This window comes from Cynara cardunculus (genome assembly GCF_001531365.2).
Source record: "Cynara cardunculus var. scolymus isolate 2C chromosome LG 5, CcrdV1, whole genome shotgun sequence".
Taxonomy (NCBI): Eukaryota; Viridiplantae; Streptophyta; class Magnoliopsida; order Asterales; family Asteraceae; genus Cynara; species Cynara cardunculus.
In genome coordinates, this window is record NC_037532.1 from 3,148,527 (window position 1) to 3,167,712 (window position 19,186).

Genomic DNA, 19,186 nt, shown 5'->3' on the forward strand with positions numbered 1-19,186 from the left:
GTATATATGTGTGTGTGTGCGCGTGCGCGCGCATGTTTGGCTCGAAAAAGTGTATGCTCGATGGCTTGGCTTGACTCGTAAAATTTAATCGAGCTTTCGAACAAGTCAAGACGAACATTGGTGTTATGGAGTTCGACTCGTTAAGTTAGCCGAGATTTATTTTGTGTTCGAGATCGAATCGAGCTTAATAATTATTAAAGTGTTTATCTACCTATATGGTGGTAAACTGAAGTTTTGTAAAAAGTGTTTGGATTAGTTTATGGTGGTACCATACTAGATAAGCTGATAAAATAGATAGAGATGTTTTTTTCTTTTCTCATCCAAATACTAAAACTCATTATTATCAGTACCACACCGAAATAAATTAATAAGTTAAAAAAAAAATTAGAAACTCCTTATTTGTAAATTATCTATTAAATGCATCATAGAAATGATTCTTGGAAAGTTCACTCATCACCTAATTAAAACACCTTTATTTGGGGAATTTGAGTTTCTATGCTCAACAACATTCAATATGTAAAAATTATGCTTCAATATCCAGTATTAAAAATGATATGCTCCTAATTCATATTCTTCCCAAAATACCCTTAAATAAAAAGACGGTCTTTTTTTCCAATTTTCCATTTCTCAACGCTTAAAAACTCTCGTGCAAAAGGATGTTCAAATAAAAATCATAGATTAGATATGGCAAAAACGTATAGTCGTGTTTCGGATTATTATCTCATAAAAATCGTTGAAGAAGATGACACGTCACTAAGTTCATTTCATAACTCGAAGGAATATTTAAAAGGTAAAAACGAAACCCTTCAAACTGAGAAACCCATTTTGTGTTTTCATTAAAGTATGGGTCACTGCGTCGAAAACCAATGTTTTCGTGCATCATACACAACCTAGGGTGCGACACTAGGTCACTAGCACAAGTCAGTGATAGGTCATATGGGCGTCAAATCTATCAGAGCCAATCAAACTCCGATGAGAATCCTTCGAAATCTGTTTACTCATATACTACAACTTCAAGTAATGTTACAATCTTTATGTGTAAGTATCCCGTTTTATTAATTTCGATTATGTTAAAAGTTTCTTCAAATACCTGAAAAATGTTAACCATTAAGGGAAGACAATTTTCTACTGCAGATTTCATTAGATACAATCAGCTTCGAATGTTGAGAAATAACGACGAACGATAGGGATTTGCAAGTGGTCTGAGTCTCGACGGAGGACAAGGTTTTGTTGAAAATCTTCAAAGAACATAGAGGAGAGTTGAAATATAGAAGGGCCATTTCATTTATATAACTAAAAAAATGACAAGTGTATTTTGCAAATATTATTAATCGTTGAACATATTTAAGATATTACGAGCATCATTTAAGCATGGCAACGGGTTGGGGATGGGGCGGATTTTGTAATCCCCACCTCCGACCCCGGTTTTTAGTAATATCCCCCGGTAGGTATGAGGATTAACATCCCGTCCCCGATCAAACCCCGGTTAAAACTTATGAAAAATATACGTTAGTTTGAGTCTAATGGAGATCCCTGGTTTGAGTAACATCCCTCGTCCCTGGTTTGAGTCTACCGGGGATCCCCGGCTCCGTGACTTGTTTTAGTGGGGAATCTCCGTTTAGGTCGGGTGAGCCGGGTTCCCCATCGGGTTGGGGCACATCCCCATCCTTAATCTCATAGTAACTCAAAATTTTCCTTTTATAGATTTTATAAAGTCATTTGTTTTTGGTTTTATATTTTATAACAATTGGTTTTTATTATACATTCATCAATACCAAAATAAATGTACACCGTAAAAAATACATAAAATTTTAGTAATACAAAATTATTGCATTTTTTAATCGATAAAACTACATCTTTAGACATTTTTTATATCTCATAATTAAAGGTAAAAAAAACATAGACATTACTCTTAAAATTTAAATTTTTATTTTAAAATGCAAACTAAAACGATAATATAAACACTCGTTTCATTTTAGAATAAATTGTATGAAAAAATAACGTCGTTTAACTTGATTTTTATTTTTAGTAATGTAATTTCAAAACTTTCATTTTAGCACCTAAGATGTAAAGTTTTAAACATTTAAGCATCGGGTAACCAGTTGAAGCATTAACATGTTATCATGTTAATGTGTCGAGTGATGTGGTATCCAACTTATTATTATTTGCGTACGTCGTTAGTGACATAATTTTTTTAATCTAAAGTTAGTATTCAATCGGTTATCCGATATTTAAATGTTTAAAACTTTATATTTTAAATACCAAAATGAAAATTTTAAAAATATATTGTCCAAAATAAAAATCAATTTTTTATTTATTTAAATTTTCCTTTATTTTAAAAATTTAAATAACGTATAACATGGGATGGGAGTATGGGGTCTAGGAAGGTGGCATGGAGATGGAAAAGGAACAACCTCGAACAAATAAACGAATAAAGAAGAGGTCAACACTTTCTTTTAAAGTGTTTTTTAAAGTAAATTACGGTTTTGGTCCCTCTGATTTTAAAAATGCTATTTTTATATTCGTTTTTTTTCCTACTATTTATAATTTTTATTATTATTTTTTTCTCTATAATATATAATCTATTGTTATTTTAGTTCTTGTGTTTTGTAATTAGTTTATGTTTTGTCCCTTAAACTTAAAGATATAAGTTAGGTTTAGGTAGGGCATGTAAAACAAATAGTTTTTCGTGAGACCCATAAAGCCAATTCTCAACCCTTGGATTAGATCTACAATTTCAAAATTCATAATCACAAAATTGTCACGAGACTTCTCAATAATCACAAAATTGTCACCGTACAACTTTAGACCATTAGATCATTAACTTATAAAATTGATCAATGAACATAAATTGGTCTTACGGGTCTCACGAAAAACCTTTGGTCTCACGTGAACCCAACTCTCTCTCTCTCTCTCTCTCTCTCTCTATATATATATATATATATATATATATATATTGCATTATAAGTTTATAACTATATCCAAATCCAACCGATCTCAACCCAAAACCTGATCAACCCCAACCCAAAGCAATTTAAAGTTTGAAAGCCAAAATTTGGGGTTAGTTTCCATATCTGAAATCTGATTGGATTTTTTGTTTGCCTACTCAAACCCGTTTGACACAAGCAGTGCCTGCAGACCCATAGTCTCGGGAACGAAAGTAATAATGACTTGCAAATTATAAGAACTAAAATCATAACTTCTAAACCAAAAACTTCTAAACCAAAATGATGAAAATCATGATTTTTCATCATTAACAACCCAGGGACAAAAAACATGTACTATTTTTAATATCATAGATATTAAAGAATTATTCTATCCACACCTTCTTTTTATTTTTTCCTCTATTTTTTTTATTAACCTGGATATCCTACTCGTTATACGAGCCGATTAATCATAGGACGACCACCTGCTTTGCAGATAGTCCGGAGTCACTGCATTTGAACCTCCGTGGCCACAAACGGATTTTTATTCCTCCTTAGATTTGAATCTAAGACATCCTGATACTTTTACCCTTGTAGTCAAACTCAAACTAATCAGGCATCGCTTTTGTTTTTCAGTTTTAACCCTTTGATATTTTTAAGTTTAATCCTCTAAATTTTTTAACATTTCCATATTATATCTCTTATGGTTCTAATTTTTAATCTATACTATAGTTATATAAATTAATTAACTTTATTTTATTATTGATTAATAAAATATTAAGCATGCGTATTTTTAATTATCTATTTGTATACAAATATATCATGATAAAATTTTAATTCCTAATCTATACCATAATTATATAAATTAACTAACTTTATATTAATAACAATAAATTATAATATTTTAAAGACTTTGATTATTTATATAAAATTAATTAAAATTTTCATGTTAAATCAACATATCTACAAGTACAAGATGCTCTATATGTTCTTGGTATACATTGAATCTATGTTAATACGAGACAATCCATGTACTTGCATATTGAAGTCGACAACGCGTCTAATGGTGCGTACGTGTGGGCATTTGATATTCTCCGGTTAGTACCACGTTTATATAATGGTTATCATTAATATGAACTATTGCATTTATCACGTGTTGAGATGATGACGACGGTTGTGTCCTGATAGGTAAGTACGTTACATTGTCTGCCATATTAAGAACATGTAGTATGGCATTGAACCTTGAAGGGTTAGAATGGTCATTTCAAACATAACAATCCAAATGCATAGTAGGTGCAAAAACTCCCTTCTGGAAAAAATTCAACGCTTCGTAAATTCTTACGCACTCGTTGCCAATCACACAAGAGTAATACTCTTGATGCTCAGTTAGTTCAAACATGAACTCTTTGTGGATAATGCCATATTCGTCTTCATGACCACCCAGACAAGTAGATATCGCTCGGAATCCATAATTTTCATCTGCCAATATATCTTGTACTTATGTGATGTATGCATGAAATAAACTCGGAATTTGATCAAGATATGGATGTGGGGTGGTAGATAGTTGTTGGAAGTAGGAACTATGTCTCATTGATTCTTGATGCCCCAAAGCTTCAGAAATGTTGATGCGTTAGAACAACTACGTCTACGAGTTCAATAATTGTTTTTTCATTTCTTTTCTTTTCAGAATTTGATTCTTTAGAGATGAACGTCCACGAGTGGTTCTATGAACCGAGGGTTCACGAAAAAATGTTTTTTTGATGACATGACTATATCCTTCAATTACGGACCCATAATCAAATAAAAAAATATTCAATATTGATCTCATTTAAAGGTATTGACGAGACGATTATAATGGTGTAACTTGTTAAAATAAAAACGTATTTTTAACATATTTTAGTTAATATACAATTATGTATGTAAATCTGATAAGGGTGTAAAACGAAAAATGAAAAAACAAGAACGTACCATAAATTAAATAATTAACTACAAGAGTATAAAACGTAAGTATTAGAAACATTTTTTCGTCGTATATATGATATAATAATATAATTAAATAAAAAAATATTCAGTATTGAGCTCAATTTGAAAACATTGACGAAACAATTATAATAATATAACTTCTTAAAATTAAAACGTATTTTAATTAATATACAATTATATATTTTAATATGATAAAGGTATAAAATAAAAAATAAAAATAAATAACATAAAAACAAATTAATTAACTAATTATAAAAATAAAAAGTATAATTTTAAAATTAAAAAATATATTAAAAAATTCGATTTTATATTAATGTGAGAGCAAAGGTGTGGCCTAGCTTTCGTAGATTCCCCCAACGTAATCCACATAAATTCTTTTATATTTTTTCATGATATTTAATTTTTATATTTAAAACGGTTCTTATATATAAATTTTAGAGTAAATTACACGTTCCTTTATATTTTCAATGGTTTTGTCTTTTCTTTGAAAATTCAACGATTCAAGTCTTTATGATTATATTTTTACAGTGAGTGAAACCCTAAATGCAACGACAGAAACCCAGATCAACGATTTATTTAGGGATCAGACTCATTACAAGAAAAAACAACCACATGAGCCCAACTCATTAAAAAAAACACAACCACAATGATGTAACTCGTTGAAATAAAAAAAATGTACAGGGACACGTTAAAAACCCTTAAAAACACCGAACGAAATATTTAATTTAATTTATATTTTAATAGAAAATATATTAAATTAAATATAGAAAAGATTACACAAGAAAAATAGAGAATGCGACATAGCCGTTGGACAAAGGTGGTGGGGGTTGCAAAGCACCCACCTTCCTACAAAATCCACTTCTTTTATGCAATTTCTATTTAATTAATGATTTTTTTTTATTAATTAGTGTTATTTATTTTTGGATTTTGTATTTATTTTATTTGATAGACGTATTTTAGTTTATACACAAATTATTGATTTTCATTTGATATTTTTCAACTTAATAAAAAATTATGATACATACGTCATTAATGGATACAAGATTTATGGGCTGTTTATTAAACACTTACTTGGTAAGTATTTACCGGATAAATTTTTTTATCGGATGAACATGAGAAATGCCAAAAATCTTATCGGGTAAGAGCGATGAATATGATAGAGAGTCTTATCCGGTAAGTGATGATGATGACTCTTATCCAGGTAAGTGCTTACCCATTAAATTGTTGCATTCAATATGTTTTGATGTACACAAATCTTATGCATCAAAATAAATCATAGTGTTGAATCCTATCGGTAAGTGCTTACCGGGTAAGCAATTGGATAAACGGCCCCTTACAAATTATCGATTAAAATGAATATAAAATAACAATAATTGATGTTGTATTTTCAAAACCATTTTGAGAAAAAGATAATCTTTATAATAAAGTCATGTTGAAAGACCATAAATTAGCTTATTTGAGCAAATAATTGATTATCGACAACCTTGCTGGAACCACACGGAACCCACCTCCAAAGATACCAATATAAAGAAACATTTTTTGGCTTACTCAAAGGCTGAGGCTAGTGAGGAGCCTCAGAGCCAACATCTAACTTGTAGCTTAGTTGGTAAAGATGGTGGGGTATATATCCATTCTCAGGGCCCACTAGCCTCAACGTTGAGTGAGCCAAAAGATGTCCCTCACATTGGTGTCCTTGGAGGCGTTTCAGCTGGCCGGGGTTTTCGGTAATCAATTTTTTACCCAACTATATAAAAATAAGAGTTTGATATTGAGGTGAAGGATTGTATGGGAAAGGAATTTATGGTGATAAGCGTAATAAAAGATCTGAACACTTGATCTCATGCCAACCCACGAATTACAATTTAAAGGAGAATTGATCTGGTATATCTCAGTGCATTTCATTAGTGTTAACATTTAATTAGAATTGATGCAAAGATGGAGATCTCTTCTTATGTTTCTAATCATAACTTACCATTCTTATCAAAACTTAACCCCTCCATATTGATGTACATAAATACACAATTAATAGAAAACTTTATGCAAGATGTTTATTTAATTTCACCAATCTAGACATGTTAAGATAATAACGACGTTAATCACAAGAGTGGTGTCTGATTGATTTGAGTTTTGCTCCAAATGTCAAATGTATCAAAAGATCACATGTTCAAATCCAAGAACAAATAAAAATCCCCTTGTAACAGATGTTCAAATACGATGACTCCGAACTATCTGCAAAATAAGTGGTCGTCTGGAATTAATCAGCTCGCATAACGAGTTGAATTTCCAGGTTAATAATAATAATAATAAATACTAACCCCGTCGTGCTTGATACGAAGTCCACTATCTCCATATTATTATTATTGAATTTTTGTCTTCTTGTCAATCAATTTTTAGTTGAAAATTGGGGAGACAAAATTCGAGACCATTATATGGGTAATGGGGAACATAGAAAAAGACCAATACCCAAGAGAAAGTTGGAGATTTTAAACAAAGGAAATTTAACTTAGCGGTGTGTGAGTTTTTGTTTTTTTAAGAGATCAGAGGTTCAAGTTTCATTAAAGATGAAAAGGGTATGTGGGTTTATTTATTCTATTTGTCGTATATAGATATTACATATCTCAAAAAAAATAAAAAGTTGGAGATTCTTGTGAATATATGAAATTATGGTACATTTATGAAAAAATTAATTGTTAAAATCATATATATATTATGTATTAACCAATTGTTCTGCCATAGCCATACAAATGAAATGCAATGCTAATAACATGTCTAAGATAATATGCATATAACATATTACAGGGATGGTTGAGTTTATCGAATTAGGTTGAGTTAAAACGAGTTTGACTCAGTTATAATTCAAAACTTACAGTTTGATGATTTTACAACTCGATTAGACATCGAATTGGGTTGGTCTAGTTTTTTATGCACCCCTATCCATCTCAAATATTTTATATTTTCTTAAATTAATATAATCTGTTTACATAAAACAAAAATCAATTATAACAAATGAGGTATCTTAATTTTAAATTCAATCTATTATAATAATTGGATTTTAAATATAAATAAATTATCATAGTGGTGTTCAAAATTGATTATTTTATAAGATTAATAAAATATGATGAAGGAGAAGAATATTTATAAAACTAATTTCAAATGTTAAATGATTTTTATATACGACTTTGAACCTTAGGTGGGTTACATATAACCATCCAAATGGTTGATGATTTCATCCACGATTTTGCAAGTCTTGTAAAATATGTTATATATATATATATATATATATATATATATATATATATATAGGGGAACGATCAAATGCAAACCACTCAATTTGTACAAACCGTGCAAACCGCATTCAACCAATCATAATTTTTCATTTTGTTCATTTTTTTGTAATTATCAGAGGTTGATTAATCATTTTTATTGTGGAGGGTGTTAATCATAGATATTATCATCTTCATTATTTTAATTTTAGAGAAATACATGAAACAGTTTCATTAATGTTAGAGAAATACATGAAACAGTTTCATTAAGTATTATATGAAACAATTTCACAACCATATATGAAACAACTTCATCAAAAAAAAGTATTATATACCAACGAAAAACCATATATTATGTTTTAATTTATTCATTTTAATGGATAATCATTCAACTTATGAACAAATTAATTAATACCACTACCCCCTTTTCAAAATGCCATATATTTTGTATTTTATCGTTACAAAGATATATTATATATATTTATGGAGTTTATTAATTTCTAATTTTTATTTTATACATATTCTATATTATTATTGTTATTAATATTTAATAAATTACGTAAATTAATTAAAATATAAAAAAACATATAAAAATAATATTTGAAAAATAACATGTAATGAAGTAGATGTATATAATGTTTTATAAGAAAATTAAATTTTATTTTGAAGATATATTAATAAAATATATGTTTATTTCACCTTATTCTATTGGGCGGAGGTGGATACGCATGTTACAAATTATTCTACTTTGTTGTTGTCTGTTTCATATAAAATTCATGTCAAATGTGGAACAATGATTCGTGTTTTAATATATTCTATCATGTTCAATATACCAACGCACCGTTACGTTTTCTTTAAATTGTTAGACATCTACTTTCACTAAATTAACAACTATTATTCAATGGCAGGATACCAATTAGACTTCTACTTTAACTAGAAATTAACAACTTGTTTGGTGTGTTATTAAGTGGAACTAACCTGAACAAGGACGGGACACGGGTGTTTACCCTTACCCCCCTAAAACTAAGTAGAACAAGGTTTTTTTTTTACTAATCTACCCTCACTTCTCGTGCGTCCTTCCCCGTCTTCCCCGTCAGGTCCTCCATTCCATCGCTCCTCCATTCCATCCCACCCTACCTCTCCTTCATCAATCGGCGACCGACGACGGCAGTTCGACGGTCCGCTTGATTTCATCTCGACGAGTTCCTTTCCATCGGCTGTTTGCTTTATTGCCCTATCTCGACGAGTTCGTTTCCATCGCACCCTACCTTCTCCTTCATCAGGTACACGATTGCCCTCTGTTTGCTATGTTTGGAACGATTTAGGGTTTGTTATATCTGAACGATTTAGGGTTTGTTACATCAGGTACACGATTGCCCTCCTCTCTCCATAACTCGATTTTGAAGAACTTGACAGCACCTGATTCATGTTTGTTTGCTGTTTCTGATTCATATTTCTACTCGATTTGCATTTTGTTTGATGTTTCTGATTCATGTTTGCTACTGATTCATCTTTTTTGGGGCGAATGCATGTTCTAGCTTAACCATGACTATTGATGCAATTGTCTTTTTCTATTCCTGGGTTTATCAACAAAAAGATCAAATCCTTATTGACTATTGATCCAACAAAAAGATCAAATGGTATTTGTAAACATTTATATTGATTATTCAGTGAAAAAAACACTAAACAGCTCACTGAGGGTAAATTGATCATTTTAACCAATTTTGTCATGTCCTGTGCTGTCTTACCAAACGCTGAACAACTGTTCTGTTCTGTCATGTCCTGTCCTGTCTGCGCACAAAACGCACCCTAAATGACCATTTAACCAGTCTTTTCTAAAAAAAAATAGCTACCATTTTTTTTCTCCAAAAATGTCCGTTAACCAACAAGTCTGACACCGCCAAGCCTACTTTTACTTGCGGTGTAAGACTCTATCCGACAAAATCTAGATTTTTTGGTTCGATCCAGTAAATGACAGTACAAAACCGTAGCCTGTTGTGCTTTGCGGTTTTTGCACTTAATTTTCTATTCAGTAAACCTAAAAATCGAGTGGCTTGCGGTTCTCTAGATGTTGACACTTGCCTTTTACTCCCTTGCGGTTCTACAAGACTATTACACGTGGCTTGCTATACCTGTCAGAACAATTTTTTCATAAATCTCAAAAATTTCAAAAATAACATAGTTGTTGAAGATGCTTTTACAATGTTGTTTTTATTGTTGTTGTCATTGTTACGTTATTGTCATAGAAACAACCATCATATCTTTTTGTTATCATAAAATACTCGCATATCTAAAAACCGTTCATGTTATTTTCAACTTTTTAAATTTTGATAATTTTTGGAAAATAAAAGACAAAGAACTATACAAGAAACCACACGTGTGCAACACTATATCCGAAACCATAAAACCGAGAAATCAAAACGGGGACCACACCAAACCGGCCTGTAACCTACTATGTTATGTTTGTTTGTTTTTTTATTTTTCTAAAAAACTGATTCTTAAGTTTATTTTCAAATCACATTTTTCTCTTATTTGGTTATCGGTCTATTTCAATTCAACACTAGAATAAAACTTTTTTTTTATATATATATTCCAAACTTGAAATAATTTTAAGTTTGTACATTTAGAAATTAAATCAAAACTAAGGAGCCGTTTACTCAAATGCTTACCCGGTAAGCACTTACCGATAAGAGTCAACACTATAATTTATTTTTCTGGGTAAGATTGTAGTGCATCAGAACAATATAGTATGCAACAATTTACCCGGTAAGTGCTTACCCGGGTAAGAGTCGTCACTCTCACTTACTGGGTAAGACTCTTCATCATTTCACCACTCTTACCGGGTAAGACTCTTAAATCCTTTTACCGCTCTAACCGGGTAAGATTCTAAACCCTTACCATATTCATCTGGTAAAGAAAATTACCTGATAAACACTTACTAAATAAACATTTAGTAAACGGCCCCTAAGTATATATTTAGTCTACTTCTGCTTTGGGCTGAATTAATTATAAAATCAATACATTTTCACTTCCTTTATGTCTGATTTATAGGTTTTAGTCTAGTCTAGTTCCAGTATGATGCATACCCTCGGTTCGGAGGTTATCAAGTTAACAAGAGAAGAAAAACGTGGTGATGTACGCGCACATATCTTTGAATCGGGGTGATCTCGATTTATTAAGTTCATTTTTCAATCATACGAGTTATATATATATATATATAGAGAGAGAGAGAGAGAGAGATGATTTTTTACAAAATATTTATGAAAGATTATCAGAATTCATTTATTATGATTAACTAATAACAATTGAGATATCTGTTAAATCAAATATTCATTAGACTAAATAAACGGTATATATATACATATACATTTATTTAAACATTTATGTTCAAACTGTCTCATCTCCAACAAATTCTCTATAATAGAGAAAATCAACTTTTTATTTTTTATAATGCTCCAACAACTTCCCTATCTCATTCTCTGTAATAGAGAATACTACTTCCATATGGAATGGAAAACCACCATCTTTGTCTGATTCATAATCCATAAACCACCCTCTCTATTTGTATTCAGAATCGAAACGAAGCCCAGGAAGTCTGAAACTAGGAGAGAAATGAGACCCTATCATCTATCCTAGCAATATCATTTTGAGAGAGGTGATCCACTCTTTCTATGCAAGGAGAGGAACAACAAACACATTGGAGGCAAAATGAATTCCAAACCTAGGAAAATTGTTATCGCAAAATTAAACACACACACACGCACACATACACATCACATCGTCTATTGAAACAAAGTGTGTGTGTGTTTCCCAAAAGCTCTTTGCAGCAGATTGAGTGTCTGTTTCAGTGAAGACATAAAAATAATGTGTATAGGGTGTTGCAGTGTGTGTGTTTTAACAACAAGTGTTTACGTGTGTGTGCATACACGAGAGAGAGAGAGAGAGAGATAAACGTTAAGGTTTTAGGGAGAGAAATTGATGAACATTTGTAGGTTTCGATCAGAGATGGTGAATAGATTTGGAAGGGACAGTGGCTGCCGGTGAGAATGGTCTCTGTTGTACATATATAAATAATAACTTCATTATACATATATTTTCCATTTTTAAATAGAATTTAAAAAATTAGATAAAAAGACTAAATTACCCCTCATTTAACGGACATTGTTTAATAAAGTTAGTGATTGAAGATCATTTTCAAAACAAAATGAGAATCACAAGGACGTTTTATAGAGTCATCAAAATTCAGGTCCCACTTTTAAAGATTTAACTAAACACGAGGAATCAAAATTAGAGTTTACTCAGCTTTGAATTCATAAATCATCTGAATTATGATTTAAAATCACATTAAACTATAAAATTAGCTTAGAGAGTTACAAATAATAATGGGGTGTTTGAGATTGCTTATAAAAACAACTTATTGACTTATTCCGGTTTGACACCGGTAATAAGCACTTTTGAGTGTTTTGATAAACAATTTATACCGGTGCCAAAACAGTAATAAGGAGTTTTTAAAAAAGTTAAACTCTTCTGACTTATAATAAATTAATAAATATTTTTAGAGACAAGCATAAATTGTTTCAAATAAGCAAATCCAAACACCCCTTAAAACTAAATTTGAAAAAATATTGTCGTGTTATCCGCTTCCTAATCGAAGGGGCTGTTTGGTAGTTGCTGAATGATTTAGTTCAGAATAGTTAAGAGGTTAGAATTGCTAAGAGGATCAAAATGGTTAAATGCTGAATGAAACAAGATTGTTTGGTAATTATTCTCTGAATGATAGCAAATTACCATTTTAACCCTAGTTATGATTTAGTACTGAATAAACCAACATACAATTACCAAAGATGATGTTTCTTCATATCAGTATCAAATCCTCAAGAAATTGCAAAATRTCGATAATCCAATCATCATTAACATTGTTACAAACATGAAATAAGCAATAAAYACCATCAATTTCTAAWGAAAAATGATAAATTCCCTAAACCAAACCCTAGATTTATGCAAGATCAACGACCTGCTGGAAGAGGCGGAGAGGCGACGAGTGACGAGGCGGCGAGGCGACGAGCGACGAGGCGGCGAGGCGACGAGCGACGAGGCGGCGACGGCGACGTGGGGTGGGGGGAGGGAAGACCGGCGATGTGTGCTGTTGGTGGTTATGGAAGACCGACGAGGGGGGGTAGAAGACGGTGATGGGGGGAGAAGACGGTGATGGAGGGGGGAAGAAGGAGGGCATAGTTGGAAAAATGAACATCTGAATGGTTTAGTGAGGTATAGGATGCAAAATGGTTAAGAGCCAATTGTCACCGTTAAGAAGTTCTATTTTTTTTGCCAAACAGCCTCTGCCTCTTAGCGATTAAGAGGCTGCCTCTTAGCGGTGGTGACATTAAGAGGCAAACAAACAGCCGCGAAATGATTTGGAAAGCATTGCTCACGGGAATCTTACTGGTCGAAGAAAATAAAGGGGCAGTGGTTTTTGTATGACGTGTCAATATATGATTGGGTGACATTCGTCACCGAGTTTCAATCATCAGGCAACCAGGTCCATGTATATCACGTTGAGTCAAAACAAACCTTTTCACTTCACACTGATGAAGAAAATGGCGAATTTGAGTGTTAGTTCTTCAATGAAGGGGATCTCCATATTGATTCTGTTGATTGCAGCTACACTAGGTGAGTAGTAATCATAAGTGAACCAAGTTATTACGCATTAATTTGCATTGTTTATCAAAAAGTTTTCGTCACCGATAAATGTTATATGTTTTGTGTAAATCGAACGACGATTTGATGTATTCCGACGAATCATACAGTTTCAGCGAAGTCCGGAGATGTGACGGAGTTACAGATCGGGGTCAAGGTAAATCTAACCATCTAAGGACTTGCGATCTTGTATTATAGTTGTTATTCATCAATTTGTTTTGCGTGAGTGAACTGTTTGTCGATTTTATTGAGTAATGTGCTGATTTTATTAATTGACCATGATTTCGTTTGATAATGTATGATCACGTTAGTCTTTTAGTTCCGGGAGGAGCTCGGATCCCGATTTGATTATTAATTGAAGCAAGAGATTAGAATAAACCAGGGGGAACCTAGCGTGTTATTTTGCAGAGTGTTCCTTGGAAAATAATGAAGGGGAAAAACGAGAAGTAAAGATTTGCATGATTAATCTTCTTATATTAAACTGGGAAGGATAACTTGCGTTTGCAGTTTTCTCTGTGTGGCAAACTGGCAATGGTGAGTGCATATGGTTTAAGAGTAGGAATCTTGATACAAGGACTCTAGTTTGTGAAAAATATGGCTAGGGCTTGAGTTTTTCTTGATGATGATTGTGAAAATATGTGGAACGCTGTTAGATTACTTTCTAAAAGAGCACTTTTAGGCAGGTTCCAACATATATTGAGGAGAATAGGTCAAAGTTTAGCCAATGTGGGACTCTAACAATAATATGGCTTGTAAGCAATGGCTTGAGTTTGAGGGTAACGTGTTCAGGGTATTTCTTGTAACTTGAAATGTGATGTGAAAACAACTTAGTTTTAATGAGTCGTGAAGGATAGAGCAAAATAAGATAAATCCTTGTTTGCTAATTGGTTGCAATGCCTCAGGCTCCATTAACAGGATCTTATGATCACTGCGTTACATACATGCAGTAATCATTCAATGTCATCTTTGGCTGTAATCATTCAATGTCATCTTTGGCTTACTGATACTTAAGCTGGTAGATTTTTTAAATTTCCCATTACTTGATGTGTTATGGCTGTAATCCCTCGGTCGAATTTCATAATGATGCATGGGTAGCATGTACCTTTGACATTCTTTCTTTTGTTTCTGAACCTTGGATCTGTTATTGTTGCAGCATAAGCCAGCATCTTGTGCAGTACAGGCACACAAAGGTGATAAAATCAAAGTTCATTATCGGGTAAGAAGATTTATAACATCTTTTATTCTTTATTTTCCCGTTTGTGCTTTTTGAGTTCTTGTTATTTTAGTTCTCACTGCTGTCCACAAACCTGTTGCAAAACTCAGCAGTAAATGGATGAATGTTTTTCTAAGCACATCTACATAAGATGCAACTGTGATCAGTTCTAGTTCTTAGATCAAAATATGAAAATATCATATTCATTGTAAATCAGCTAACAGTTGGTATGTAGTAGAAATCATTATGTTTTAGAGTAGCCTAGAAAACTGAGGAAACACTTGGATGTGTATAGGATTTGAAAGTCTGAACTTCAGGGATGTATAGTAACCATAAATTCTGGTGTTATCAGGCTTTAAGCCTGGCCAAATTGGTCATAGCAAATGGATAAGATTTTATTGTTGTTTGATACTTCCAATTGCTGAGTCATTAACACTGAGGGCGAGCTCAACTGGCAAATAAAGGCTAGGTGGGGCTCCTCGTAGGTCGTCAGTTCGAGTCTCCTCAGGGCTATCGGGGATTTTCATGGTTGTTATCTTTAGGCCCTATGGGATTAGTCGAGGTGCACGTAAGCTGACCCGACCACCCACGGTTACTAAAAAAAAACTTGTGCAAGCTATGAAGATCTTGAGAGACACATAAAAATGAGGATACATTTATCTGGTACAGGACTCAAAATCTGAACTTTTGGGGGCAGTAACTGAATCTTAGATCTTTTATCATTCCTAAAGCCATGCCAAGATGCATTTATCTTTTTGTGAGTAAAATGGTATCAGATGCTACTTTCAGTAAATTTAAGAGATCAGTGTTTCACATATGGTGCATCTGAGGGCCTTGATCTATAATTTTCTCCCTCTATCCTTGTAACTACTAATTGGTTTTTCATATTCCTGTTTGAAACTAAACCAAAGGTAGTTGTCTTGTGTGATAGGATTTCCTTGATGCGTTATGCTTCATTATTAACTTTCACTTTTCTTGCAGGGAAAACTTACTGATGGCACCGTTTTTGATTCCAGCTTTGAGAGGGGAACTCCATTTGAATTTGAGCTTGGCAGTGGTCAAGTCATAAAAGGTAGGAAATCCAATAACTTCCATTTCTTCTCTCTGTTGTAGAAACTACACTAACCATATCTGAAAGTTAAAACTGGTCCAACCCACAATTTATACCACAACCACGGATGAAACCGACAACATTGATACACCCCACAATTGATGCTATACTGTCCATACCGTTCTTGCCGCCATCAGCTCATTGAACCTTCCACCATTGATATACCGCAGCGCGACCATCTTCCACGGCCACTATTGCCAAATTGATGCGGAGCAGCGGGCCTTAGTGTTCCTGGAAACCCATGACCGGGCCAACAGGGGGTGTCGCGCTTTAACATGCATAACTTTTGGTACGGGTCTCCGTTTCAGACCCACAAGGCCACAATACACCAATTCGAGCATAGAATGAGGACCGTGACATTTTTGTGTTCTTTTTGCTATTTTCCATTTATGTTTGGGCTTTTTTATTTGGCCCGCCATCTCTTTTCTGATCCGTTTCATTTTGAACTCTTTATTCATATGTTCCTGGGGTAAAATGGATGGTCACTTGATTAATAACAGAAACTTCATCTTCCATCCAAATTCCGGGTTCTCTCTAAGGGGCCGTTTACCAAACACTTACCCGGTAAGTGCTTACCGGTAATTTTACACTATTATTTACTCATCGGGTAAGATTTTGGTCCACCAAAACGACATCGTATGCGACAATATACTCGGTAAACACTTAATGTGGTAAGAGTCGTTGCCTTCACTTACTGGGTAAGACTCTTGGTCTTTGTCTCGCTCTTACTGGGTAAGATTATTGGTCCTTACCATATTCATCCGGTAAGGTAGTGTGATTTAGTAAGCGCTTACCCGGGTAAGCGTTTGGTAAACGGCCCCTAAATTTGAGTTTGTGCCTAAAGCTTGGCATTTGATTGAATCAACAAGCTTTATAAGAGGTAATTCCTAGGTATTCACAGAACCAACAGGTCTAACCTTTGATATAGTTATCATACGCTGCATAACTAATGAACCCAACCCTCATCATTGCTGTGCAAGTTGAGTGATAAGAAGCATTTAATTTTTCACCAAGTAGCCAACTTCACAGTTGTTGAACATGCTAGACGTTTATCCATGTAGTTATTAACCATTTGATCTTTAGGTTCACTAATTGTGCATCAAGTAAATGGTTGTAGTTTAACAAATTTACTTTGCAGGATGGGATCAGGGACTATTGGGAATGTGTGTTGGAGAAAAACGTAAGCTGAAGATACCGGCTAAAATGGGTTATGGAGACCGGGGTTCACCACCTAAGATTCCAGGTAATACTCGCTCTTTTTGTCTCTTTCCGTTTTCAAAAGCAAGAAATATAACAATTTGCATGAATACTAAAGCAAACCAGATGAAACCAGTAAATCCAACACTGAGGGGCTGTTTGGTTGGTTTTCCATGAAGACCTAAATGGATAAAGTTGTCTGAGTGGATTAAATTGTCTGTATAGATTGAGGTGGCCTTTGGTTGGGAGGTTTTTTCATAGATGGAAAGAGTGTTTTCTTTTTAGCTGGGAAGGGCAGGTTTGGAAAACAACTTAGGCTTTTTGCATAAAGCTTCCCCTAGAAGCTTATTGAATAAGCCATTTTCTATACCATTAAGGGGCCGTTTACCCAAACACTTACCGGTAAGCGTTTGCCAGTAAGATTCAACTCAACACTATCATTTTACCTTACTGGTAAGATTTTAGTCCATCAAAAATTATACATAACAATTTACCCTGTAAGCGCTAACCGAGTAAGAGTCGTCACCCTCCCTTACCAGGTAAGACTCTCGGTCCTTGCCATCACCCTTATCGGGTAAGATTCTTGGTTCTTGCCATGTTCATCAGTAAGGTAATATGACTTGGTAACTGCTTACCAAGTAAGCGTTTAGTAAACGACCCCTAAGCCACTACCAAACTAACCGAATAAGTTGTGTCTCATTAAGTGCATTTATCTGCTACCAAATAGGCCCTGAGTAGTGTTTGGGAAGGGTTTGATGTATGTAGATTTGTCCTCCATCTCATGGAGTAGGCACTGTTTCTATTAAGACCCCAACTTGCTAAAATGGTTTTGTAAAGAATTGCAAGCAATTAAGTTTTGTAGAGAAGCTCGCACAAAAGCTACTTCTGACTACCTAGCTTAGATGATGAATAAATACGAGGCCTTGCGGCTGCTCCTTTCCATAGGTCGCTAGTTCGAATCTCTTCAGAGCCGTCATGGATTTTTTCTGGTTGTTATCTTTAGGTCCCTAATGGAATTAGTCGAGGTGTGCACAAGCTGTCCCGAATTCCCATAGTTGACAAAAACAAAGCTACTTTTGACACTTGAATTGTGGGCGGATTGTTCAAGGCTCAGGAGAATGTAGTGAAAATCTCATCTTTCCTGGGTTCAAGTCTAGGCACTCTCAAAGCCCTTGCGGCCCTGGAGTTTCACCTACAATGACTTCAGGTCATTCTTGATCACCCGAGGGATTAGTTGGTGCACGGAAGCTGACCAGGAAATAATGACATTTGTATGTTAATTTGTAAACTGTTACTTCTTAAAACAAGGCTTACATGGCAATATTTTTACTATTTTGTTTTCTTGCGAAGGGTTTTTAACGAATAATAACATGATACTAAGCTATCGATGACGATCTTGGAACCAAACAGGTGGGGCGACACTTATATTCGACACGGAGCTTATTGCAGTTAATGGAAAGGGATCGGGTGAAGGAAACATTGATAACAGTGAGCTATGATCTCATGAAGCCTAAACTTGATAGGAGATCGTTAGAGTTCGGTTTATGTAGGTTGGGCTAAATTACACACCTCTACCTGTTGATTTCCTTCTCAGATTAACGTCAAAACTTACCTTTTACATTTTCAATGTATTATTTGACTTGATTCTAACATGAATAGGTGCATATATTGTACCTTAAAGCATTAGATTTTCTGGCAGAATCATTCGGAGATAGAAATGGTCAAACTCAAGCTCGACCATATTGTAATGATTTGTACCTCATGAGCTCGGAGTTTTACCGGACTTTTTGTATTTTAC

The 19,186-nt window shown here is 33.7% G+C and overlaps 1 protein-coding gene across 1 annotated transcript; it reads left to right on the forward strand.

Annotated features, from left to right (window-relative positions):
* The first annotated feature begins 13,674 nt into the window (after positions 1-13,674).
* On the forward strand, positions 13,675-19,186 carry LOC112513214 (peptidyl-prolyl cis-trans isomerase FKBP15-1-like). The gene is made up of 6 exons (XM_025119412.1): positions 13,675-13,840; positions 13,978-14,024; positions 15,021-15,083; positions 16,062-16,152; positions 17,330-17,434; positions 18,799-19,186. The coding sequence occupies exons 1-6, from the start codon at positions 13,714-13,716 to the stop codon at positions 18,885-18,887; spliced, it is 522 nt and encodes a 173-aa protein (XP_024975180.1). The 5' UTR covers positions 13,675-13,713; the 3' UTR covers positions 18,888-19,186.

Coding starts and splice junctions, on each gene's coding strand:
- LOC112513214 (XM_025119412.1), top strand. CDS start 13,714: ATGTATATCACGTTGAGTCAAAACAAACCTTTTCACTTCACACTGATG. Junction 14,025..15,020: donor AGTTACAGATCGGGGTCAAG/GTAAATCTAACC, acceptor TTATTGTTGCAG/CATAAGCCAGCATCTTGTGC. Junction 15,084..16,061: donor AAATCAAAGTTCATTATCGG/GTAAGAAGATTT, acceptor CTTTTCTTGCAG/GGAAAACTTACTGATGGCAC.